Below are 25,908 nucleotides of genomic sequence, written 5' to 3' on the forward strand. Positions count from 1 at the left end.
TTTAGGGCAGGGAAGAAATTTTTCCATCGCTGCCAGACTGGTTTGGATAGGTGTTTTTTTTTCCTCCCACTTTTCCCACAGCTCCCCAGTGACCCAGTAGGGTGGGTTAGGAAGTAAAGTTCACGTTGTCCCAACTTGACAGGCGTCCAGTGCAGGTACCATCTGATAGTGTGCCCACTTCCCTGATGAACCAGAACTGGAAGTGGAGTTATGGGAAGGAGCTCCTGATGTCTTTCCCCTGTATCAGACAACCTCTTTTCCCTCAATCCTTGTACAAGGGGAGGGAAGTGGGGTCCCAGCAATAGCTCTGGGACCAGCCTTGGGGGTTGGGGTGGTATGGGGGAAGAGAAGAGAAGCCTGATGGCAACCCCTTCTGCCCCCCCGCCCCCTCCGGGCAGAACACATTATGAAAGAAAGTATGATCTACTTGGACAAATTATTGCTGGATAGTTCCAGACTGAGTTAAAGAAAGTTGAAGCTGAGTGAAACAACATTCCTTGTGTCCTCGTCTTTCTTCATGCACGTCTGGGACAATGTTTCAGGTATAGAAACCAAGACCAGTTTCAGGTATAGAAAAATGATATGGGGAAGAGGCCAAATTGGTTAAAAAAAATTATATATGCTCCCACTACTGGATTTAAAAAATAATAATCTAACAGTCAGATACATTTCAGAGAAAGCTGCTTCCTCCGATATTTACAGATGCATATGGAGGCTTCAATTGTGTGCTAAAAAATGGAATGGAGAAGAGTAATATTTATGATGTTCTGCCTCTAAAACACTGATTCTAGTACTGGCAAAAAGGATTTTAGTCAAATTTCTGGAAATTTCAATGGCAAATCTAAAAAAAACCAACATGTTGATTTAAAAGAACAAAACCTCTAAAGATACGTTTGTTAAATCACAAGCTTACTGAGTCCTGGTCTCAGGCCATGCTTCACTTATAGCTTTGTAAACAAACGATAAAAGATTTGGAGGTTAAAGAAGATGAACTAGTAGACATTCATACCACAAATGGGACTGAAAGTTTAAAGAGCCCTTCATAAATCACAGGAGAAATTAACAAACTATTTGATACAATGCTGAAATAAAAGTCTGAAAGTAAAGGTCCCAAGAGAAGCATACGAGCCAATGAGCTCTCAGCCTTCCTTCTTCCTAAAACTAATAGGATGAAACAACACCTAAAATCAAAATCCTCTCATCCCAAATACACATAAAATCAGACATTTTATTATTTCTACTACTACATATACAGATGATAATATTCCCTTAGATTTCCTAAAGGAAATAAAAATATTTGTAAGGTCTTGAGGACTTAAAGAAAGTTCCTTCAATCACATCAGGAATCATTTATCTCAATTATCTCCTAAGAATGGTAAAGTAAAGCTTTACACATGGGCATGTGTGTTAGTGAGATAAATACATTATCCCTCATGATTCCATGCCAAAAAATTTCTTAGCTCCAACTACATTAATACAGGAGGGGAAGCCTCCAAGTTTTACAGTGCTTACAGACTCATTTTGCTATACTAAATGTAGATTATGAACTCCTCACAAAGATTGTGTTTAAAGGCCTGGAACACTGATTGTGCACTTGAATTTAGTTTATAACAGGTCAACATAGCTCAGTTAATACCAAGCACCTAAACACATTTTGACTTTTAAAAATTCAGCTCTAGATAAGAGAATAAGACCCTAGATAAGCTTTTGATGCTGAGAAAGTTTTTGGTTGGCTCAAATGGAAACTTGTTTTTTAAATTTAAATAGTAGCAATAATGGGCTTGAAGTTGTATAAGAAAAAAAAGAGACACCTTCCATAATCATTTTCACTTAAAGATATTTATTCTACAGACAGGAACAAGACATTTTCAAAAGGAGAAGGTTATTTACCTTTTAATTGGAGGTTCTTCAAGATGCGTGGTCCCTATTAGTATTCCAAACGTGTGTGTGTGTTTGAGCCATGTGCTGGAAGGTTTTTGTAGTAGTGTCTGTTGACCTGCACGTGCATCCCTCGTGCTCACAGGTAAGGGTCGTGAGGGTCGATGCTTCTCCAGTGTCACTCTTACCGCTGAATAGTCCAGCCCTCAGCAGAAGGCATGGCGGGCGGATATTGGAATACAAATAGGGACCACACATCTCAAAGAACCTGCAGTTACAGGTAAGTAACCTCCTCTTCTTCTTCGAGTGATGGTCCCTGGATGTATTCCAAATATGGGTGAGTAGAGAGCAGTGATCAGCATGGAGGTGGGTGTGAGGATGTGAGAGGAAGTATAGTTTGTAGTATAGCATGGCCTACAGCACTGTCTGCAGCTGCTGCTTGGCTGATGGCATAGTGGGACATGAACATGTGGATGGAGCACCATGTTGCTACATGACGGATGTCTTGCCACGAGATGTCCACTTGCATAGAGTATGCTGTGACTCCATCAGGCGCCGGTACATTGGATAACGTGTAGCATTCATGGATGCACCTGGAGATTTGGATGCAATTGGAGATTTGTTTGGGAGGAAAGGGCTTGGCCCTTGGATCAGTCAGCAATGGCTACAAATAGTTTCGATGAAGAACGAAAAGCACAGGTCTAGAAGAATGTAGAATGAAGTGCACAGCAGATGTCGAGGGAGGGTAGGACTCTGTCCATGTGGGAGGCATGCGGCTTGGGGTAGAACACAGGCAGGTGGATGCACTGATTTAGGTGGAACTCAGACACTACTTTTGGGAGGAATTTAGGGTATAGCCATAAGGAATACTGTGGAACACTGTAAGCAGGGTGGGTCAGGCATCATGACCGCCAGTTCACTGACCCATCTAGCTGAGGTAATGGCAACTAAAAACATCACCTTCATAGAGAGATGGCAGAGGGAGTGTGTTGCTAGTGGCTGAAGGGGGGCTTCATGAGGGTGAAGAGAATGAGATTAAGGGGGCTTGAGTACTGGTGAGAAGGTACTGAGGAGACCTGTCATGAAATGAATGGTGGTAGGGTGTGTAACACTGAAGCGCTGTCCATAGGGGGAGAAAGGCACTGACTGCTGCTAGGTGGACCCGTATAGAGCTGAGGGACAGGCCTGACATTGAGTTCAAGAAGGTAGTGGAGGACAATAAATAGGGATATCACACTCAGTGGGTGGTGATGGCAGTGAGCCCATGAGATGAAGCATTTCCATTTAGCTTGGTAACAGGCCCTAGTGGATGCCCTCCTGCTCTGGTTAGGGATTTGTCATACCAGTTTGGAGCATGCTTTGTCTACTCTTAGCCCCATCCAAAAACCAGGCTGTGAGGAGAAGCGGGCCTGGATTGGGATGCTGACCCTGGCCCAATCTTGTATGAGGAGATCCAAAAGCGTTCAGAGATGGAGTGGTGTGGAGGTGGAGAGTATGAGGAGGTGCGTGAATCAAAACTGATGGGGCCAGAACAGGGCTATAAGTATTATGGCAGCTCGGCAAATCTTGTGGGAGGGGGTTAGGAGGAAGGCGTAACGGAAATTGCCCATCCGGGGGAGAAGAGCACTGCTCTGTGAGTCCTCCTGTGATACATGGCTAGAAAGGGTTAAACATCCTGCAAAATAAATAACCCTCAAAAGACATGAGGGGAGATGTTTGTGTATTTACATATGTATGAGTAGAGTCGACAATGTAATCAACAGTCCCTGTGTATGCTGTATTCTGATAATTCAGAGGTCAAAAGAACACCCTATCATTTAAATGAATTGTAAACACGGGATATTTATCTCTCTTTGAAATGTACTGTGAATAGTGGAGGAACAAGCAAATGGCCTTATGTTAGCTATACGAATTAAGTACTGGTGATGGACCTCCTTCAAAGTCATCCTAATTACCTTTTGTTCCTTGAGGAACTCCAACTTATCAAAAGACATGAAATTGTATAAAAGATCCTTGGGATCTGATTCTGTCATCTCAGATCTGCTTAGGCTTCATCAGGAGAAGTTTGAGTTGCAAGACTGAGGTTACAGTTATGCTGGTACGCCCTGAATTTGAGATTTGGACCTTGGACTATAACCTATGAACTATTTCTGAAAGAACTCTGCAACTACAAAGCTCACCATCTCTGCTATGAATCTGAACCTCAATGAATCAAACTCATGTCTGTATGTATATTGATCTTTTAACCATACTCTCTCTCTCTCTTGTTTTTTAATAAAGCTTAGTTTAGTTAATAAGAATTGGCTGTAGCGTGTTTTTGGATAAGATCTGAAACATTCATTAACCTGGGAGGTAATGTGTCCGATCCTTTGGGATTGGTAGTATCTTTTCTTTCATAGGACGAAATAAGATTTACAGAAATTTTCATTATATGTGATGTGGGTACCTGGATGGAGGCCTGAGGCTGGATCACTATAAGGGAACAGTGTTGTTTGGACTTCTGAGTAACCAGTAAAGTAATAAAGAAGCTGTTTTATGTTGGCTTGGTGAATCTAAGTTTTGGAATATCCACCAGCTTTATGGGGATTGTCTTCCCCATTCTTTGCAGTTCACCCTAATTGAGTGACCATAGCTGGCTCCCCACTAGGACCCCGGTCACACCTCCCTTATGGCTCCCCCTGGAATAATAAAGGGGCACTTTGTGGTTCTCATGAGTGGGGATCCCCATTTGTGGGGAAAGTATCAGAGTGTGGCATTGTGCAATTCCCACTCGTGGTTGACACAGAGAATTCTGCTGAGGGCATCAGCCAGGGAATTTTGGGTGCCTGGGAGATACATGGTGTGGAATATCACATGGTGTTTGATGCACCAGTTCCAAAGGTGGATGGACTGGGAGCAGAGAGAGGTAGACTTGGCGCTGCCCTACTTGTTGATGTACATGACCGCTGTGATGTTCTCAGAGAGCAATTGAACATGACGGGAACGGATGAGAGGAAGAAATGCCTGGCATGCAAAACAGACTTCCATCAGTTCTAGCACGTTTATTTGCATCCTGGCCTCTTTGTGGTGTCCAGATGCCCTGGGCTATGTGATGGTCTAGGTGGGCTCCCCAATCCATGAGGGAGGAATCTGTTTTGATCATGGCCTGTGGGGTGGGAAGGGTGAAGGGGGTACCGACTATGACCTTGGAAGGGTCGGTCCACCATATGAGGGAGACCAGAACTGTCTGGTGGGGGGATAATGAGTTTGGCCTCCAAGCAGTCCTTTTTGCTCCTCTTCATCTACAGACCAAACGTTTGGAAGCAATGCATGTGTAGACGTGGTTGCAGGGTCACACAGAGGTACAGGCTGCCATATGTCCAAGGAGGAAGAGACACTAGTGGACCGTGGTGCATGGGTTGTGGCGTACGTCTGCAATTATGGCCATCAGCATTGCAAAGCAGTCTGCCAGAGGAAAGCTCATGCCACGAGGGAGTCGAGTCGCGTCCCCTTACACGGAAATAGAGAAATTTCTGGTGGGCTGGGTGAATGTCAATGTGGAAGTAGGCATCCTCCATGTCGAGAGCCACGAACCAGGCCCCATAGCAGAGACAGGGGATAATGGATACCAATGTCCCATACAGAATTTGGATTTTCTGATAAAGGTGTTCAGTAGTTGAAGGTTGAGAATGGGGTGGCACCCTCTGCCCTTCTTCGGTATGAGGAAGTATGAGAAATAGAAGCCTCTTCCCATGTAGGAAGGTGGTACCCACTCTATGGCTCCCTTCACGAGAAGGGTGTCTGCTTCTTGTTGGAGAATGCATTGATGTGAAGGTTCCCCTGGGTGGTCCGGGGGAGGAGGGGGCTGATGCAGGGTTAAAAGAAAAGAGAAATTCTACAACAACAAACAATATAAGCAACTATATACAAATGGACAAAAGTCACTCTCTGAAACAGAGTGTGAAAGAACTAGGGTTCTGACTCAGGCCACATGGTGGTAATAGGGAACTGGATAGGCGTCAATCTGCACAACCTATTATACCCTCAGCTACGAGCATTAGGGGACGCATGACGCATGTGCAGGTCAACGAATACTGCTAAGAAAATCTTCCAGCTCCGGCGCATGGAGTGCATTTGCACCCACATTTGGAATATACATATAGGGACCATAAAGAACAACTTTTAGTTGTCTAGTACAGAGATTAACATTAAGTAGTTCCACAGTTAAGATTGCACCAGGACTCTCCTTTTAGTGCAACCTTTGCAGTCTTCTAGTTCTGTTCTGCCTTTAGAATGATTTGACTGGCTCACAGAAGGGCTGTAGTAACTGTCAGTACAACACATGACATGCCCCTCCATATTTGTATTAAGTATGTTCTATATTGGTTCTAATAAGCAAGGCTTGGACTCCTACTTAGGCTTGTTTTATTCTGGCTGTGACAGCTAGAATGTAAGAACGGCCATTCTGGGTCAGACCAATGGTCCATCTAGCCCAATATTCTGTCTTCTAGCAGTGGCCAATGCCACGTGCTTCAGAGGGAATTAACAGAACAGGTAATCATCAAGTGATCCATCCCGTCGCCATTCCCAGCTTATGACAAACAGAGGCTAAGGACACTTCAGAGCATGGTAATAGCCATTGACGGACCTATCCTCCATGAACTTATCTAGTTTTTTTTTTTTTTAACCCTGTCATAGTCTTGGCCTTCACAACATCCTTTGGCAAAGAGTTCCACGGATTGACTGTACATTGTGTGAAGAAATACTTCCTTTTGCTTGTTTTAAACCAGCTACCTATTAATTTCATTTGGTGACTGCTAATTCTTGTGTTATGAGGAAGCATTATTTACGCTTCCTTATTTACTTTCTCCACACCAGTCATGATTTTATAGACCTCTATCATATCCCCTTTTAGTCGTATCTCTTCCAAGCTGAAAAGTCCCAGTCTTATTAATCTCTCCTCAATGGAAGCTGTTCCATACCCCTAATCATTTTTGTAGCCCTTCTCTGTACCTTTTCCAATTCCAATATATCTTTGAGATGGGGCAACTGCATCTGTATGCAGTATTCAAGATGTGGGCGTACCATGGATTTATATAGAGGCAACATGATATTTTTGGCCTTATTATCTATCCTTTTCCTAATGATTCCCAATATTCTGTTAGCTTTTTTGACTGTCGCTGAACATTGAGTGGATGTTTTCAGAGAACTATCCACAATGACTCCAAGATCTCTTTCTTGAGTGGTAACAGCTAATTTAGACCCCATCATTTTATATGTATAGTTGGGATTATGTTTTCCAATGTGCATTACTTTACATCTATCAACACTGAATTTCATCTATTTTGTTGCCCAGTCACCCAGTTTTGTGAAATCCCTTTTTAACTCTTCGCAGTCTGCTTTGGACTTATCTATCTTGAGCAGTTTGTATCATCTTCAAATTTTTCCACCTCACTGTTTACCCCCTTTTCCCAGATCATTTAGGAATATGTTGAACAATACTGGTCCCAGTACAGACTCCTGTGGGGGACACCACTATTTACCTCTCTCCATTCTGACAACTGATCATTTATTCCTACCCCTTTGTTTTCTATCTTTTAACCAGTTACTGATCTATGAGAGAATCTACCCTCTTATCTCATGATAGCTTATTTTGCTTAAGAGCTTTTGGTCAGGGACCTTGTCAAAGGCTTTCTGAAAATCTAAGTACACTATATCCACTGGATCCCCCTTGTCCACATGCTTGTTGACCCCCTCAAATAATTCTAGTAGATTGGTGAGGCATGATTTCCCCTTACAAAAACCATGTTGACTCTTCCCCAACAAACTGTGTTCACCTATGTGTCTAATAACTCTGTTCTTTACTATACAGTAACCCCTCACTTAAAGTCGTCTCGGTTAATGTTGTTTCGTTGTTACATTGCTGATCAATTAGGGAACATGCTTGTTTAAAGTTGCGCAATGCTCCCTTATAACGGCGTTTGGCAGCTGACTGCTTTGTCCACTGCTTGCAGGAATCTCCGGAACAGCAGCCTCTCCTTGTGGGGATTAGAACCAGGGGAGGCCGGCAGCCCCACCCCCCATCAGCTCCCCTAAATTCCCTGTAAGGTATGTGGCTCAGCAGCTGCCCAGCATCGGTTCAGCTGTCCCTCCCCTCATTGCTGTTCTGCTCCTGACCTGTCCTCTGCCTTAGAGCTGCTCCTGGAGGCTTCCTGCTTGCTGGGGGAGGGGGAGAAAGGGGTGCTGATATCAGGATGTTCCCCTGCTCCTGCCCCCCACCTCCGCTCCGTACCCCCTCTCCACAAAGCGGAGGAGGGGACAGGGCTCCGGGACAGAACGGAGGGAGCTTGATCGAAGCTGTTGCTTCCTGTCTGATCTGCTTAAAAGGGCAATGTACTTGAAGTGGGGTCAGCGTACTTAAAGGGGCAATGCACATATCTCTCTCTCTCACTAATGCATGCACCCCCCAGAACTTTTGAAAGTCAGCACCTGTGCAGCCGTGCATGTGCTGTCAGAAGGAGGGAGTGGTGTGCTCCAGCTGGCTCATCATCATGTTCAGTTTTTGCAGGGAAGTGTTTGCAGCAACTGCCCTGCATCTGTTGGGTTTCCTCCCTCCTGCCTCAATCTATGCTGCCTTGTAGAGTGTGAGGCTATATTAACCCCTGAGGGTTCAGCCGAGTGCTAGTTCATCATTTAGCAGCAAGGCATTCCCTGGGAAATATTCCACCCTCTTACTCCAGGACCTCAACCAAGCTTTACAATCATTCATTGCTGTGTACAATATTAAACCGTTTGTTTAAAATTGTTTAAAACTTATACTATATTTGTATATAATGTCTTTTGTCTGATGAAAAAAATTTCCCTGGAAGCTAACCCCCCCCCCCCCCCCCGTTTACATTAATTTTTATGTAGAAATTGGATTCGCTTAACACTGTTTCACATAAAGTCGCATTTTTCAGGAACATGACTACAATGTTAAGTGAGGAGTTACTGTAGTTTCAACTAATTTGCTTGGTACTGAAGTTAGGCTTAGTGGCATGTAATTTCCAGGCTCACCTCTAGAGCCTTTTTAAAATATTGGTGTCACATTAGCTATCTTGTCATCTGGTACAGAAGCTGATCTAAATGACAGGTTACTTACCACTGTTAATAATGCTGCCATTTCACATTTGAGTTCCTTCCTACACTGCCTCCTTTCAAAGTACTGTATCTGGAACACAAGAAGTAGGTTTTCCCCCTGCCTATACCTCTGTGCAGGAAAGAGGATTTGAAAAAAAAATGAATTTCTATCATGAGAACTGAAGCAAGGTAGCGGAGAGAGCCTGAAAAGTGTTTTTTACCATCTAGGGAATAGGACTGAATTGGATTGAGAACCCTGGTCAGAGGATAGTGTAAAGTGTGTAAAAATGACTGAAGAGAGAAGAGCAACTGGGCACTTTTGAAAATCCCACTAGGCACCACATCTAAATACCTTTAAAAAAAATTGATCCAAAGTGTTGGAATGAGAAAGAAAATCCCAATCACCATTTGTTAAGCATCTCCATGTCCCTGAAATGTTCTGGCCCCCTTCTCAAGACACAGACTATAGAGAGGCACAGAGGCTTACCATCAGCCACTAGGCATATGGTGCTTCTGGCCATCCCATTCCACTCTGGGGGAGAAGAGGGATTTATACAATGTTTCACTGCTCTTTGGAAGGCAAAACAAGGGGCATACATTCACCATCCTCTGCAACATCAAGTATTAACTGTATATGTTTTATTTGTGCTTAGTCAAAGTGGACTTGGTGGACTGCGAGGGGAGATGTATTCTTGCCTCAGTATTCTTGCCAGCAAGTTAAAGAAGTATGGGCTGGATGAATGGACTATAAAGTGGACAGAAAGCTGGCTAGATCATTGGGCTCAAAGGGTAGTGATCAATGGCTCCATGTCTAGTTGGCAGCCGGTATCAACTGGAGTGCCCCAAGGGTCGGTCCTGGGACTGGTTTTGTTCAATATCTTCATTAATGATCTGGAGGATGGCGTGGATTGCACCCTCAGCAAGTTTGCAGATGACACTAACTTGGGAGGAGTGGTAGATACACTGGTGGGTAGGGACAGGATACAGAGGAACATAGACAAATTAAAGGATTGGGCCAAAAGAAATTTGATGAGGTTCAACAAGGATAAGTGCAGAGTCCTGCACTTAGGACAGAAGAATCCCATACGCTGCTATAGACTAGGGACCGAGTGACTAGGCAGCAGTTCTGCAGAAAAGGACCTAGCGGTTACAGTGCATGAGAAGCTGGATAGGAGTCAACAGTGTGCCCTTGTTGCCAAGAAAGCTAACAGCATTTTAGGCTGTATAAGTAGGAGCACCGCCAGCAGATCGAGGAACGTGATCATTCCCCTCTATTTGGCACTGGTGAGGCCTCATCTGGAGTACTGTGTCCAGTTTTGGGCCCCACAGTACAAGAAGGATGTGGAAAAATTGGAAAGAGTCCAGCAGAGGGCAATAAAAATGATTAGGGAGCTGAAACACATGACTTATGAGGAGAGGCTGAGAGAACTGGGCTTATTTAGTCTGCAGAAGAGAAGAATGAGGGGGGATTTGATAGCTGCTTTCCACTACCTGAAAGGGGGTTCCAAAGAGGATGGATCTAGACTGTTCTCAGTGGTACCAGATGACAGAACAAGGAGTAATGGTCTCAAGTTGCAGTGGCGGAGGTTTAGGTTGGATATTAGGAAAAACTTTTTCACTAGGAGGGTGGTGAAGCACTGGAACGGGTTACCTAGGAAGGTGGTGGAATCTCCTTCCTTAGAGGTTTTTAGGTTTGTCAGGCTTGACAAAGCCCTGGTTGGGATGATTTAGTTGGGGATAGGTCCTGCTTTGAGCAGGGGTTGGACTAGATGACCTCCTGAGGTCCCTTCCAACCCTGATATTCTATGATTCTATGTCAACAATAGGATTTTGGGAATGTCCACAAGAAAAAACGAGGGGGAGGGAGAGAAAGACCAGGAATCTCACTGTATTGTTTTAATTTAAAATATAAAAAATAATACACTTAATTGGGTACAGAGAGATTTGTGTCTTAATGATGCTGAACACAAGTCAGAAATTTTATATATCAGAACCAGAGAGGGCTAGAGCTTTTCTGAACAGTACATTCCCATTCTAGTGCATTATGTCTGTATAACACAGCCTCCCCACTCTGTGGACAGGAATACCAGCTCAGGCACAATAAACTTAGATGTGCCAAAAAGGAAAAGCCACAACAGAGGACACTTACGCAGTCCCACAGTATCACGTTTGCTGTTGTCATTCCTGTTGGGTTGTACTAGTGGAGCAAATGAAACAGCAAGGATGTTTTTACTTTCCCAAGTGTTCTGTCCAGTTCGCAGGATTTGTGTTAGCTGCATGAAAACAACAAAAATATAAGACAAAGTTCAGCAGTTAAGTAAATTATTTCATCTGCTTTCTTGTTTGTTTTTGTTACACCCACCATTCTTCAGTTTGAGGCAGTTTATAACATTGCCATTTTAATTTGCTTCAAATGTAATTCAGAGAAGCTGTTCTCTTGCCAAAACTGAATTTTATATACTTTATAAAATGATATTCAGCCATTTCCCATTTTGTTTTGCTCTGAAAAAAAATAAGAGCTTTGACATGTATTTATGTTTTATTAACAATGCCCTTTTGGTAACTTTTTTTTTAAAGTTCAAATGTCCACATTATTTACATTTAATATTATTGTAAGCTAAGAAGGCAGAGCGACATTTAGAAAGATTTAGTACAGTTTCATCTGCATTTGCGTGATCATACTCTGAAAACCCTAAACTGCCGAGACACAACTTGTGTCTAACCACCACAGTAGTGGGCACATAACTACACATCTCTCTATAGGAGGTATTGTTAAAGATGCTTTATTAGTGTCTGAAAAATAGGAGAAATGAACACACCTCTATTATTAAGTTAATCTAGCAGGGCTTTCTTTGTCACTGGTCCAGGGTGAAACCAGCAAGTCCAAGATCATGATAATTCTCACTTTCTCCTGCATTCATAAATATTAGCAAAGTATACTTATATGAATCATTAATCTTCTATTTAATTAGATTAGAATTTTCCTTGGAAATATTTTAGTTTATCTATATAGAGAATAATGTTTACTAGTGAAAGTAACATGATATGCCTATCAATTTAGAAAGCACCCAATTATGCTACCTATATGATAGCGTATTTTAATGATACATGCTTTTAAACAATTTCAGTGCCGTTTGGAAGAAGTTATGTAGCAACTTTATGGCAACTCCTTTAGTGAGGACTGTTAACTACAAAATAACTTGCAAACTAATCTTCAGCTCAAACATTTCAATAAAAATTTGGCTGTAAAAGGACAGTAACTTGAGCAAGTTACTTCATCTCTCTGCATCAGTGTCCCCCCCCCCCCCCCATCAGTAAACTGGAGATAATAATGCTTACTTTTGCCAGTAAAGCTCTTTGAGATCTATGAATAAAAATGATATAGATGCTAAATAGTTTATTATTAAATTACACTTCTGACTGAAAATATTTTCCCTATTATTGTGACACGTAACACCTAAAATAACAATATCTGAAAGGGATCATTAAAAAATTCAATGTTGTTAGTCTGCCTACTTTGTGCATTTGACAGCACTTTGTGTATATAGTTAATGTCACTGCTTCCCCTACAGTCAACTAGATAAATCTGTGCTGAGTTTTCTTTCACACAATAGGGAAGAGAAAATTATTTTTTAAAGAAAATAGGATAGGATTTTTTTTGTTTTATAATCAAGGACGCCTTGGGGCAGGTATAGCACATTAGAGTACTTTTTGCGAAATCCTGGCCCCACTGAGGTCAATGGGAGTTTTGCTATGGACTTCAACTGGACAAGGATTTCACCTTTGTCCCAGCTTTTTTTTTTTTTTTAGCTAATTACATTGCAAGTTAATGGTGTCCTTGTAAATATGGACATATGGGTGATATGGCAAGCTAGTTTGACTTAAAAACAAAACACTCAAACAGCCCCTACAATCACTTTAAAAGACTGTAAAAATCTTCACACTCACACTGTACTGCTGTAGTTGAGCAGACAAGGATTATTAGTCAAAAAGCAAGTAAATCAAGTCTATAGTCTACATACGAGATAAGCATTTTTGTTAAACTGTGTGATTCTTATATCAAAACACAGCAAGGGAAAATGGTCAGTGAATCACCTGATCTTCTATCGGCATAACCAGAATACCTCCAACTTTCAATAAAATTTTCATGTAGTTCTCATGATCTTTCTGGACCCCAGCTCCACAATAAATCCGGTCATACTGATGACTATCCGATGCAATCTCCAGACAATTACCAACCACAAAGGCAGGTTCACAGAACTCAAATCTGGGGGGGACAGAGGGGAAGAAAGGGTAAATATTTCAGAATAGTAGTCTATTTTTTAAATACAAGCAAATTTAGCTAAATATAGTAAAACTTCGATTTCACATCTTTGCTCATTTGTAATTAACACATTTAAAGAGTGTCGGCATGCTGTAATTGTACTAGATACAGAAACAGAAGACACGACTGAAATATATCAATGTTTGTCTATGCATATCAGTTTACACTGCCAAAAAAGAATGGTGCATTATTTTCTAAATGCAATCATATATGCCTTACGGAACAATTAATGAAGTAGTAAAAAAACAAACACAAAAAGCCCTTTTAAATTACTGTCTTTATTCACATTTATAAAGTATCCATGTTATGCTCTGGGTTTGGACAAAAATTAAAACAGTTCAATAAGTCATTGGTCTCAAACTACTCCCCTTTCATCACCCCCTAAAACCAGCTCTCTCCCAACCAACTCCCTTCTCAAAAGGAAAAAATATGGAAAGACGTGTTTTCCAGTGTGTGCCCTAAAAGTCACCAACTCTGGTTCTGACAGACCAAATAGGAGAGGAGAAAGTGATTTCAAGAGTCAAAGACCCCTCATTAAGAATTCCATTCCATCAGCTCCTATTCAGTACGTTCTTTAAGCATGAGCCTAACTTTAAGCACATGAGCAGTCTCACTGAAGTTGTGACAGAAGAGGAGCAGCTCTGTAATAACTCAGATACTGTATGAAACCTGATAATTGGAATGTTTACTGTATGCACAAATTAGTTTATTTTAATCTGGGGGACTAGCGAGAAAAACAACAGGACATGAAACAATGACTCAAGATAAACCACCCCTCAGGAAATAAAGGGTTAAGAGACAAATCCCTGAACTATTAACTTTAGAAATTCTACCTCCTGTTCCAATCATCTTGCAGAACTGGGTTTGACAAGCAGGGGCAAAGCCTGAGAACTGACAAGAACAAAAACTGTGACTGGACTAAAAAGGACTCACTCTTTCTCAAGATTTTAGGGAGTTCAGGGGAACCAGATTGACAGACATCTTCTGTGACTGAAGTTAGGCCTAACCTAGCTTACCAGCAGGGGAAGGTAGGGGTGAAGGTAAAGCAGATATGCGTAGACTGTTTTAAAATCCTTACTCCCTAAATGCTTTGTTCCTACTGTTAAAACAAAATTCTTTAGTTTTAAGTAAGTTGTATGGTCACTACACACACCACTGGTCTCAAACTCCAAAAGGGGAAATCACAGTTGCCAAATCCAGTTAAACCACATGGGTGAGCATAGTTCATACATAGAATACTGTAGCCCAGGACCTGGTCTAAGTGTGAGAGAATTGAGGAATTCCACCCCAGGAGAGGCCTGACGCCTTAGGGGAGCAGGAAGGGGATAGAGATGCAGTAAGCTCTGCAGCTGGAACAGAAGCCATTGCAGCAGTATCACAAGGGACAACAGGTGGTATCGCAGATAATCCAAATCATATTGTTAGAGATATTCAAGTCAAAACCAGCATTTTTAACTTCATCCAAAATCAATTTGCGCAGCTAATGCTGATCCCAGAGCACACTCCTTTCAAGAAAAATTGCTTAAATTAGTAAGGTCCTGCATTCTCAGATGTTGCCTGTTTTGTGCTGTACCTTGAACCTAGATTATTCAGCAAAGCCCAGTACAGCAGAGAAACGCTACCAATCTACTGTCACAAGCCTCCTTCCCCTTCATAGGCAGCATAGCAGCCTAAAACGCTCAACACCCAGTCTTGTGCCAAAAGTGTCTGTATGCTCCCCTCTTCTCTGTAGGGCTGCTAGACGGTGAGGCTCCTGAGGGTCAGACCTACATTCGTAAATATTTTCAAGTGTTCCTATATAATAATGGGGTGGCCTGAGAAGGGGCTGCACCTAGGAAATTGTTAAAGTTTAAACCAAAGCTTTGAAAGAGGTGGCCTTTGTCCCTGATTGGGCTCAGGAATTCCAGTGCCAGAACATCCACAGCTGCATCATGCTTCAAGTGTGCAGGAGAAAAGTCAGCCTGCCCCTAGCTACATTCAAATGGAGCTCTAAAGTACTTCGTGCTTCTCCTGTGCACCTTCAAGAGTTACACATAGCTATGTCATGCATAGCTTCCAAGATCCCTCCATCAGGGCTTCTGATCCTATAGGGCTCTATAAAAGGCTGTCACTGATACCTGCATTTCCTTCATCCTCTATCACTGCCTGGTTCCCTCTCAACTGCTCCATCAAAAGGGAGAAGTTACACAACTGCTTATATGGCCACATAATCCTTTGTGAAAGCCCTGTGTACTATTCAGTACTGACTGAAATGTTCAAATGGAGTTTCAACCTCATGGCTTTGGAGGTTGGAAAAACAGAACTCTGGGCCACAGCTCCTTACCTGAAATCCCAATATGCTCAGACCTATATGAGTAGAACTTTCCAGGGGGTTCTGATTTTGGTGCTTAGATTCATGTTTACTGAAGTATGCAGATCTGTACTGACAATAATCAAATCTTTGCAGCACATTGCTGGCGAAGTGGCATACAAAATGATGCTAATTTTGGATTAGATTGATAAATTTCCGGCTATTGATTTGTAAAACAGAAAATATGGTATTACAAGATTTGACAAGATGTCTATAGGGAGGTAAGATGGGAAGGACAGAATTGTTTTCTTCCCTGAAAAACCATATCAAGTGTAAACCAAACAACCTCATCCATTCAGAAGGTACAGTCACAGGTTGATTTCATCTGGAAGTTCTCTAAATCCAGTGGATCTCAACCTTCATCCAGTTGTATTGAGAAGTTCACAGACATCTGCAGACATGTTTGAATTTGACAGCGGACTGCATCACTGGAGAGAGAATGTCTTGAATTGACTAACAGCAGCAGCAGATCCCAACAAAACACTGACAACATTCAAGACACAAATAATAACGAGGCTTGGCGGCTTTCACTATTCACAGCAACACTAAGTATGATACTCAAGGGCTTTCATGTTCATAGTATTGCCATTAATAAAACAATCTTCTGGTTTTGTAAACTTATAAGCTTTTGCTTGAAGAATTCAATGCATTTCTTTTGTAAAGATGGATGTTTGATCTTGAAACAGCTCAGTGCTCCTCACTATTATTAGCTGTATGCATATCCCAAAATACTTTGCCAACTACTGCAACAGCCTCTGAAGTATTGTGGGTAGCTCTCAAGCATTCTGATATGCATTTTGATCAGAGTCCACTAGAACGGAAAGCCAGGCTGCAAGAAACAGATCTACAGCAGAGGGAAAGAAAGGGAGGATGGTTAAGACTGTCTTGTCCATCTCTATGGAACAGTGCAGGGTGTACATACTATAATTCAATTAACTTCATCTTGAGGGGAAGCTGGGAGAGCAAGAGGTAACAGGTCCCAGCAGGACAGGGAAACAGAAAAACAAACAAACAACAAAAACAATGGATGCCTGGATGCAGAAGAATAAATTAATTAGATGACAAAATTCTCCATTTAATGGCATCATGGGAAAAAGCCTGAATCCATGGCAACAAAATGGAAGAGTCCACAGGGCCCTGCTTGAGATGAATGGGCAGTTCACAAATCAGAGTTATTCAAGCTGTCAGTCACTGCATTGATTCATATTTAGTTCATTTTTTATATTATCTCTGCAAACACAAGGACTAGAAAAACCACAAAAAGAAAAAAAGATGGGCGGGGGAGGGATGGTAATAACTCATGAAACCTGTTCACGATCCCTACAGGGTATCCTTGCTCTTTTCCCTGAGACCTTGGACTAGCAGAGGTAGCCAGTCTATATGCCTGACCTACCAACTACTACGACCCCTTTTTCATTCATGGATTCTTCTTGCCCTTCCTCTGTAGGATCTGGCAAGCATATTACCAGACACTCCCAGCAGCAGCCTTCCATGCTTCCTCTGCTGGTAGCCTCTGTTGTCTCTTGATGCTTGTGGCACTTCTGGCCATTTTATCTTTCTGAAATAAATAGGAAAGGGGAGTATTTCCAAGAAAATGCAATGGCATGCACATGGATAACACACAAAAATCTTACTTAAAAAAAAAAAAACTCTCTTTTAGAGAAGTGACATGTGGAGATTCCAGACACATTTTCAGAGTGTCTGCCATAGTTAGTGAAGACTATTGTGGTTAGGGACCCTTTGAAAAGTTTTAATAGAGAAGATCCCTGTTCTCCTCCTTCAGAATTTAACTGCAGAGGAGACTAGAGGAGAGGGGGAGAGCATTCCACAATGCCCACAAAAATAACCCAGATGAGCTAGAGGCTCCCTAAAGGCACAATATCAACATTAGTGTTCCCACTGCATACTTTTTGGGGTGTGGAACAGCAGACAAGTTCTGTTTTACATTATGTCTATGATTTATGGGCTGGGGTCATCACATGGTTGAATCAAGGAGGAATACCAGGAACTCTTCCTTCTTACTACATTTGTGGCATTTTGCAACCTTTGTCTATGGCCCACGGTTGCAGTCTTCATCCAAGTGAGCTGGTAAAGGCCTTTGAAGCAACATGCAGCCTTTGGTGATATGCAGGGAAAGGCATTACTATGCCCAGGGAGCTCCATCTGGCCCATGACCTGGCACTATATGACTAGAGACAGGCTACACAAGATACATGGTAATATGAATTAATAAAATAATCACAGTGATCACTTCAGTAGTATAAAGATACTGTTGTGAATCCACTGCTTAACTATTGGAGGTCTAAAGTCTAAAAGAAAAAAGAGAGTTATCACCATCAAAGTTTCAGCCAAGCAGAAAACAGATAAAATACCCCAACCCAGAGTAGCCTCCTGAACTGACTTTCTCTTCCTGGAGTAGGAAAAACAAACAGGAGCTATTGAACTAATGTTAAAGAATCTGTGAGTTGAAGGAAACAGAAATGCCCGCTTCTCTATTGAGTCACCGCCTATTGGTATACTCATTTTCTGACTCCATAAGTAACTCAAGAATTTTTGAATACAAGGCTGACAGTTTAATTCTATTTTACAAGATGTGTAAACCTCCCTGGGTCTATTTTTAACTGATCAAATGCTCCCCAAAAATATAATTCCGTTGAAAACCAGTTGCCCACAAGAGCTTTGATACAAACTTTTGATGTAGTACGAGACCAGCTACTGAAACAACAGAGTCTCACGAAGACTTCAGTTGATATAACCTCTTTTGGAGAGAGATGAGAATTTCTTCTCTGCTATACTTCATATACCAAAATCTTTAAAGAGGCATTTAGAGCTTTGCTGGGTTTTTCTTTAATCAAATGCCTTAGGGTACCTTTCTCTCAAAAGGCAAAAACATACCCAAAGTTCACATCACTGTATTGTACCTCCACACCGCTTCCAGCATAAGCAATTGACGATAAATGCAGTATCATTGCAGTAGCATTTGGAAGAAGGAAACTACAGCCTAGTTGTAGCAACCTCTTCTACCCGTACACCACACTGCTTGTTTTTCCCATAATTTCTGCAGAACACTACACAAAGCTGACTATAATACAAATATTCTTCTGTAATATAATTAATGCTTTAAAAACAATTATCACTATGTAACATCTCTCCATTACACTTTAATACCACAAAGCACATAAACTAGTTTGTTTTAATATGAAATTCAATTTAATCTGAGCTAAAAATCGTTCAATTAGTCATATTGACACTACACACAAGAGGTCACCATTGATTTAATTTCCAGTGTTTTTTAGACATCAAAATGGATTAGTCATTCAATTTCCTTTGCTCTCTAACGTTAAGCTTTTTATTTTTTTTAACACCAAGAACTTTGCTGAAAAAAAATAATTTATTGTCAGAATGTTGGCACTGACAAATACATAAACTACTTATCAAGATGAGACATATTTCACTTAGTCATTGCCCTAAAATGAAACTAGAAAAAGATTTGGGTCTAACAAATGCCTGATGTGATTCACCTTTTGTTAAAACCTAATGTGATTACCATTGTGGTTTGACTTCTTTTTTTAGGAAAGTTTAGAAAAATCTCTCTGCATTATTTCATATACACTGTGCTAAGTAAATACTTAGATAATGCTGACCCAATGCTCTGCTAATATGGAGAATGTGCTTATAATCATATCAGTTTATTCAATAGAATCAGATACTTTCATTATGAGTGTGGTAGGACCACCAAGAATATCAGAAATTAAAATTCTAGTTATCTATAATATGGCAACAGGAAGAATTCCTCGGTGTTTAAATGGACACCTGCCACAAGCACATGGCATAGAATAATTTAACATTGCACTGATTTTTCATATTGGGCCAATGGTAGCCATACTACACTTGATTTTGTTACAGCTTATTCATAATCATACACTTTCCCCTCTAAACTGTAATGACGGCATTTTCATAGCTTGCATTTGAAGAAGCAGTCATGAAAAATTTGTTTTGTTAATTTATTCTCTCTGGTATAACATGCTCATGAATCCAACAGAAACAGGATGTTCTCTTTCAGACAATTTCACTGGAAGTAAAAAAAACAAAAACAAAAAAAACCCCCACAAACCAAAAAAACCCCTGTCAATCAAGGACCCAGGGAGTTTAAGTTCATTTCTCACCTTCTCCTGCCAAAGCAGTTTAACTAAACACAGACTATGAAAATCCATATTCATGAAAAGCATGATTTTCCATAAGAACCAGCAATGAAATACTACTACTAAAATAAAAATTAAACATTCACCAATTTGGACCAAGGTGTTTACTTTGAAAAAAGAAATTAAGAGGTTAATTTTTATTTCACTTGTATCCATATCTACTATTATATTCTGAGACTGATAGAACAAGCTGAGAGGGTAAAGGAATGTTTCTATTTATCAATATCATCATTAAACCCTCAATTAGAGGGTGCTACAAACTGACCCAGTAACTCACCGTATAGTCACTAGCCCACAGCGAGTGGACCCAATCACTGAGTCTTGTGCTTCCAAGCCAGCTGGGTCTGGATTCTATTTACTAGCTCTAGGGGTGTAGGGTTCACACTCCCAGGTTCAGACTTTGTCTGATGCCCTTTCTTGGGATGTGGGATGTCAATGTCCAGAAACCAGTGTCAGAATCCTCCTGAGCCCCCCAAATTGCTTCTCCGCAATCCCCCAGAGCTCGACCTAGGCTGTGGGCAATTAGGATTTACTTGTTTAACCCCATCAGACACAACATGACAGAAAAGCAAAGAACAAAGGCTTTAGCAGAAGAATTTAACCATATTTACTCTTAAATCAATCAAGAGTTACAGATCTCTGAAAACAAACCTGAAGTCCTAAAATGCACCCTCCCATAGTATGAGCTCACCTCTTTCTGTGAGTTTGTAGTGCATCAACAGACTAAGCTGGGCAGAGTCCCTCTTTCCCTCTCTGTCCTGCAAGTCCTTATGTATAGCAGTCAACCCTCCTGCACAGAGTAAAACCCTGATCTTACATAGGGCCTCTGTCTCTGTAGCACATGTGCAGACTGTAAGTGCTATAGCCATTGGTCATGCTTGTCCCCCTCAACCTCTCTTTCGGAGCACTCTGTAGAACTACCATTATTCCATGAGGGGCAGGCCTGTAGGGGAGAGTCAAAGTCAACGGCTGTCAGCGATGGCCCTTCAGTGAGATGTACACCACCTTTCCCAGACAAAGCAGCTGTCTGGAGCGCAGCACAACAGCCTGCCCTTGGGCAAGTCCAAACAAATGTGGTCACAGTACACAGGTATAAAAACCTTCACAATTTGATACAGTAATATCCCACTCCATCACAGAGAGAAGTAGCTGAACAATACTGGAGCAAGTTTGATTCAGACTGAATACCATTCTTCCAAAAGATTCATCTGAAATGGCTTTCCAAATCAAGGACCGAACCTTGCAGTTCTAACTCACGAGTCATTCCATTGACTCATATCAATTTGTAATATTTTCCAAAATGACAACTACACAATTATCTTATTTCCTTTGCTAGTCCCCCCAAAAAATCAGGATCATAGTCCCACTTTAGCACATGCACAAAGACATGGCACTTGATTTTCATTTACTTTTCATTGCCAGAGACTTTAATATAAATGAAAACCAGGCCCATGATTTCTACCTCTGAGAATGTATAAAGTGAACAAGCAAAATGGTGGGGAGGAAAAAAGGACAAATTTTTAATTATATATTTAAAAACAATCCATTACCTCCATCCATCCACCTAACCTATGTTACTGGACTAGTTTCTCAAATGTTGCAGTAGAGATGGATCTTGTACAACCAAAGTTAAAGCCATTGTTTGTGCACTGTTCCTTCATAACTTCTAGACATATTTTATCTTATCCATTTTATAACAGTTGATTCTGATACTTTCCTGCCTCCAAAGGATGGGTGGAGGAAGACGCACAGAATTATAGACTTACATAAGTGTTTAGCTCTCAAAAGTTGCCCCAAAGCTTTTTCTGAAAATAAAATTTAAAAAAATGTATCTTAAAATCCCAAATCTTCAAGCCAACACAGGAGCTGTGCTGGGCATGGGCACTCAACAGTCAGACAGAGGCTCCTGTTGTGTCCACTGCATGGGATACTTTGAAGGAGTGTTGATGATGGCCCAGTGTCAGGGTATGATCTAGAGGGGCTATTTCAGCCTGTGGTGTTTGGGAGGCTCTGCAGAAGTCCCTGCTCCTGACCCCTCAGTTGAGGGGGTAAATTTCAGCTCCCCACCTCCTCACTCTCCACCTGCATAGAGACCGAATACTGTAGCTGGAATGTCATCCTAGGAAAACACATATGCAAGTAGATTTCAAAATTTACAAACACGTTTTAAACACAATTTTGAAAATGATTTCCTCTTGCAGGAAACCTGTCACATCAGGGTTTTGTGTTTCACCCTCCACAGATGATATCATGAACACAAACAGTCCAGGGAGCGGCACAGCCTGTACTGCTTGAGATGTTCTTTATATCATTAACTTTAGCAGGGGAAGCACGAAAACTATTAACTAAGGTCTCAATAAAAAAAGTCTTTCAGTGACTCTTCAAGATGTTTTTATTTGTGGTATGTAAATCTAGACAAGCTAGTGACTTGGGAAGAAACAGCTGTGAAGGTGGTTGATTATTTCTGGACATGGCTAGCATTATTTCATTTTGTTCTAACTTCCCATCTGGGTCATTGCTGATGCTAGATTCCCATGAGGCTCTTTGTTTTAAAAAAATCCTAATAACCAGTATAGCGATTTGGTATTTCAAAACACTTATTTGTTTTCAAAAGAAGTGGAGATTTTATTGAACTTCATGCATCCAGCTTTGCTATTACTTTACCCTTTTTATGTTAAGATCAAGGCAGGCCAATTTCTTGTGGCCTAAGAAAAGGAAATTAAGCGTTGGCTTCCCCAAATATTTTAAAAGCAAATTATGACTCTAATATTGATAGTCCATGGAAACAGCTTTGGCTCTAGCATTCATTTCTAATAAAAATATTGTTTAAGTATTCAAAAATCAAGAAGAAATTAAACTCACGTCTCTTAAAAGCATTTGTCAATTGCCTATAGTACAAGATTTAGGCAGGATAAAAATATTTCCTATACAAGTCTCAGTTAGATTTACACCTTTTCCGAATCTTACAGTGTGAAAGTATACAGATTCCAGAATTAATCCTCAGAATCTATATCACTGTTCAAAAGAGTCTCTTGTATTTTGAAGATGTTGATATAATCCCAGAGATAGTCCTTGCTAGAGTATCAATTTTTTTCCTTCTAGTATTTGGTTTCTTTTTCATACATTAGTGTTTGCATATTAACCATAAATTTTATATGCTGATGTTCCAAGTGATGAGGATCTCACAGGATGACTGCAAAGTCAAACTTATATGGAGGAGATTGGATATAGAAAAGCAACCTGGTTTGCAAGAGCCTCTCTCTTGGTAAGTAATAGTGAAGACTTCTGATCTCTTGGATTCAAAAAGGATTATCCCTTCAACCATCTTACAGCCACAGTATTATAAGGATTTCCTCTTGATCTTTTAGCAGTCTAAAAGACAATTAAGAGAAACATGTACTAGAAATTTTGGATAGCACTGAACATCCACAGCAAATGCTCCCAGAGCCCCTTCTGTTAAGAAAATAGAGTATTGTGTTTTGATTTAGTCTATTTTCAGTATCTCTGAAAGTTTGTATTTGAGTGCTAAGTCTTCAATGAAAATTTGATTCCCTCTGGAGAACCATCTGTCAATTTGGCCAATTAATATTCATATTGTATACGTATTTGCATTGCCAAGATATTAGAGGTCATTGCTCAATAACAATTCCTATGGCTTTTTGTGGGACAGGCTGAAATGTTGCTTTCTGATATTATTAATATGTGGCTCATTGTTAATAACCTCTGACATTCCCGTGCAACTATTCTGACTCCTCAGTTCCAAGACGCTGATGTGCTTTTGAGTTATCAAGAGACTAGCAGCTTAAAAAGGTTCTTTTCATATATTGCCCAATCCAGGAAGGGGTTTCCATTGTTAATGCTGTTCTCATAAGTGTTTTGGGAGAAATTTCTGACTATGTTTGTGAACAGTCAAAGACTAGATGACTAGGTAAGGAATTGAAAAATTGTATCATTATTCAATATGGGGCCATAGTGACAAATATAATTTTACAAGATGCACATGTAAATTCTTGTTTCTATTACATCATGTGGTTAGAAGACAAAGGCAAAATCTTTAAGTCAATTTTCACATTTTCTCTGTATTAAACACATTTTATACCTTTATTTTTGAATAAAATGGCACTTTCTCCCCAAATCACTTGAGTTGGCCTTTCTCTAAGTGGTATATTGCTTTGGGAGGCATTTAACATTAATTCTTTTTCTATAACATTTGACATCTTGGTTACTATTAATTCTAGATTATTATTGATTTTATAAGCAAATACAGTCTCCAGTGTGTCCCCTTTCCCATCAGATATGGTATTAACACTACTATTTTGGAGAATACATATAAAACTGAAAACAATCTGAAGACTAGACTATAATACTAGTAAACCTGTGAAAGCAAGTGACCCTTAAAATCTGAAGTGACATGTAGCACTATGCATCCACTACAACAATGAATGCATAGGTTTAGCATTAAACATGTAGCTGATAATGTTGCAGATAACATTTCTCTTTGATACTTCATCTTGTACATTATTCAACTTCAAACTAATGCAGTAGTGCATTAAATACTCAGAATCACATAAAACCCAAGCAGAGCTCAGAAACAACTTTGGAGCACAAGATTACCTGAATAAAAACTGAGGTAATTAGTGTATTACATGACCCTTAGATATAAATTTTCAAAAGCTAATTTGTTGATGTTTTCATCCATTTCATTGAGAGAGATGAGCAAAAACACATTTCTCCCTATCTGATTATCTCTGGAGAACAAATACTTGTGATTCAATCACTGGTTCTTGCAAGTATTTATGTCTAGACTTGTCACCCCTTCAGAGTCTGTTCCAGAATTTAGAATCCTTCACGTAGCGTATCTAGACCTTGAAGATAAAGTAGAAACAAAGATTTTGAAAGAATGATCTAAAGTGATTCCACTGTGGGCTTTAAGGTTTTGAATAAAGGGAAGACTTTTCCCTTCTCCATTTCTTCTGCCACAGTATTTTTTCGTGCCTCAAGTTTTCCCCATCAGCAAATTTTGTGATGAAAATTTGGAAAAACAGATAATCTTTCCATTGAAGTAGTGCATATCATTTTATAGAGTGAAATCTCAATGTATAAGTCAACATGAATGTCCATTATAAAATATGAAGCTAGTGATATTTGCTGTTGACTTAATAGTTTGATCATGGTAGTCAATAGCTCCCTTTGAGTCAGTTCATAATTCTACTCCTATCAGAATTTGTAGAAGCAAAAGACGTTTGAATGGAACCAGTGTCCCTTTTTCTACTTTTGTCTAGGAGATCTTTCTACAATGCTTCTTCAACTAGAGGGGATTTCTTCAACTAGTATAAAATGGGTACTTGGGAAGATCCAGTTGCTGCACCTACTTTTGGTAAGGCCGGCTGCAATATCCACTTTTAGAGTCCTGCAGTTTATGATTATAACTATTCCTCCTTTGTAACATCTCCAGATAATGGAAGATGAGGAATATAAACAAATGTTTGCCACACTTTCATAGTGTCAGAGAATTCTAATAATCTCTTTTTGGCAATCCTTGTTAGACTAGTAAAGCTCAATGACAGTTCACCCCCTCTGGAATGGCACAAGGTCCCAGAACTTGGAATAGGTTCAGGGGTTACTTTTCTCTTTTTTTTTTTTCCATTTTCTTTTTGATAGCTTATACCTTTTGTCTTTATAGCAGGATAATCATTCGACTGCAGCTGGATGAAGACTATTTTCTTCTTTGATGACTCCTACGGGATGCCAATTCTGGCTGGACGTATTCCTGGAGGTGTCATCACAGGACATAATATTTAATTAAAGATTCATCTTTAATTCCTGGAGACTCCAGGAGAATTCTGGAGGGTTGGCAACCCTAATGACTTTCTGTGCATGACTATTGTTTGAACTTCCTTTACAAATGGAGAAATTAGCCTTAACAATGGTCTAACTAAAATGAACCAAATTTTACTGGAGACTGCTGGGAGACTGACAATAGGAAGTTTCACTTTCCCAGTGCAGATACAACTTACTAAAAGACTTCAGGAGGAAGTCTTACCCATAACATTTAT

At 40.4% G+C, this 25,908-nt stretch overlaps 1 protein-coding gene across 11 annotated transcripts in view; it reads right to left on the reverse strand.

The window, feature by feature from the left end:
- PCMTD1 (protein-L-isoaspartate (D-aspartate) O-methyltransferase domain containing 1) overlaps positions 1 to 25,908 on the reverse strand; it is a 91,801-nt gene that overhangs the window by 3,151 nt on the left and 62,742 nt on the right. For 7 of the 11 annotated variants that reach the window (XM_065585549.1, XM_008168517.4, XM_065585545.1 and 4 more), the window contains 2 exons: positions 13,072 to 13,243; positions 11,126 to 11,249 (listed from right to left, as the gene is read on the reverse strand). In XM_065585549.1, coding sequence (XP_065441621.1) covers positions 11,126 to 11,249; positions 13,072 to 13,125 — 178 coding nt within the window. In that variant the 5' untranslated portion in view covers positions 13,126 to 13,243. Of the gene's footprint in view, positions 1 to 1,890; positions 5,723 to 11,125; positions 11,250 to 13,071; positions 13,244 to 25,908 lie in introns of all 11 variants that reach the window. The other 4 variants (XR_010598867.1, XR_010598866.1, XR_010598869.1 and 1 more) reach the window with 1 other exon arrangement.

The sequence above is a fragment of the Chrysemys picta genome, chromosome 2 (genome assembly GCF_011386835.1).
Source record: "Chrysemys picta bellii isolate R12L10 chromosome 2, ASM1138683v2, whole genome shotgun sequence".
Lineage (NCBI taxonomy): Eukaryota > Metazoa > Chordata > Testudines > Emydidae > Chrysemys > Chrysemys picta.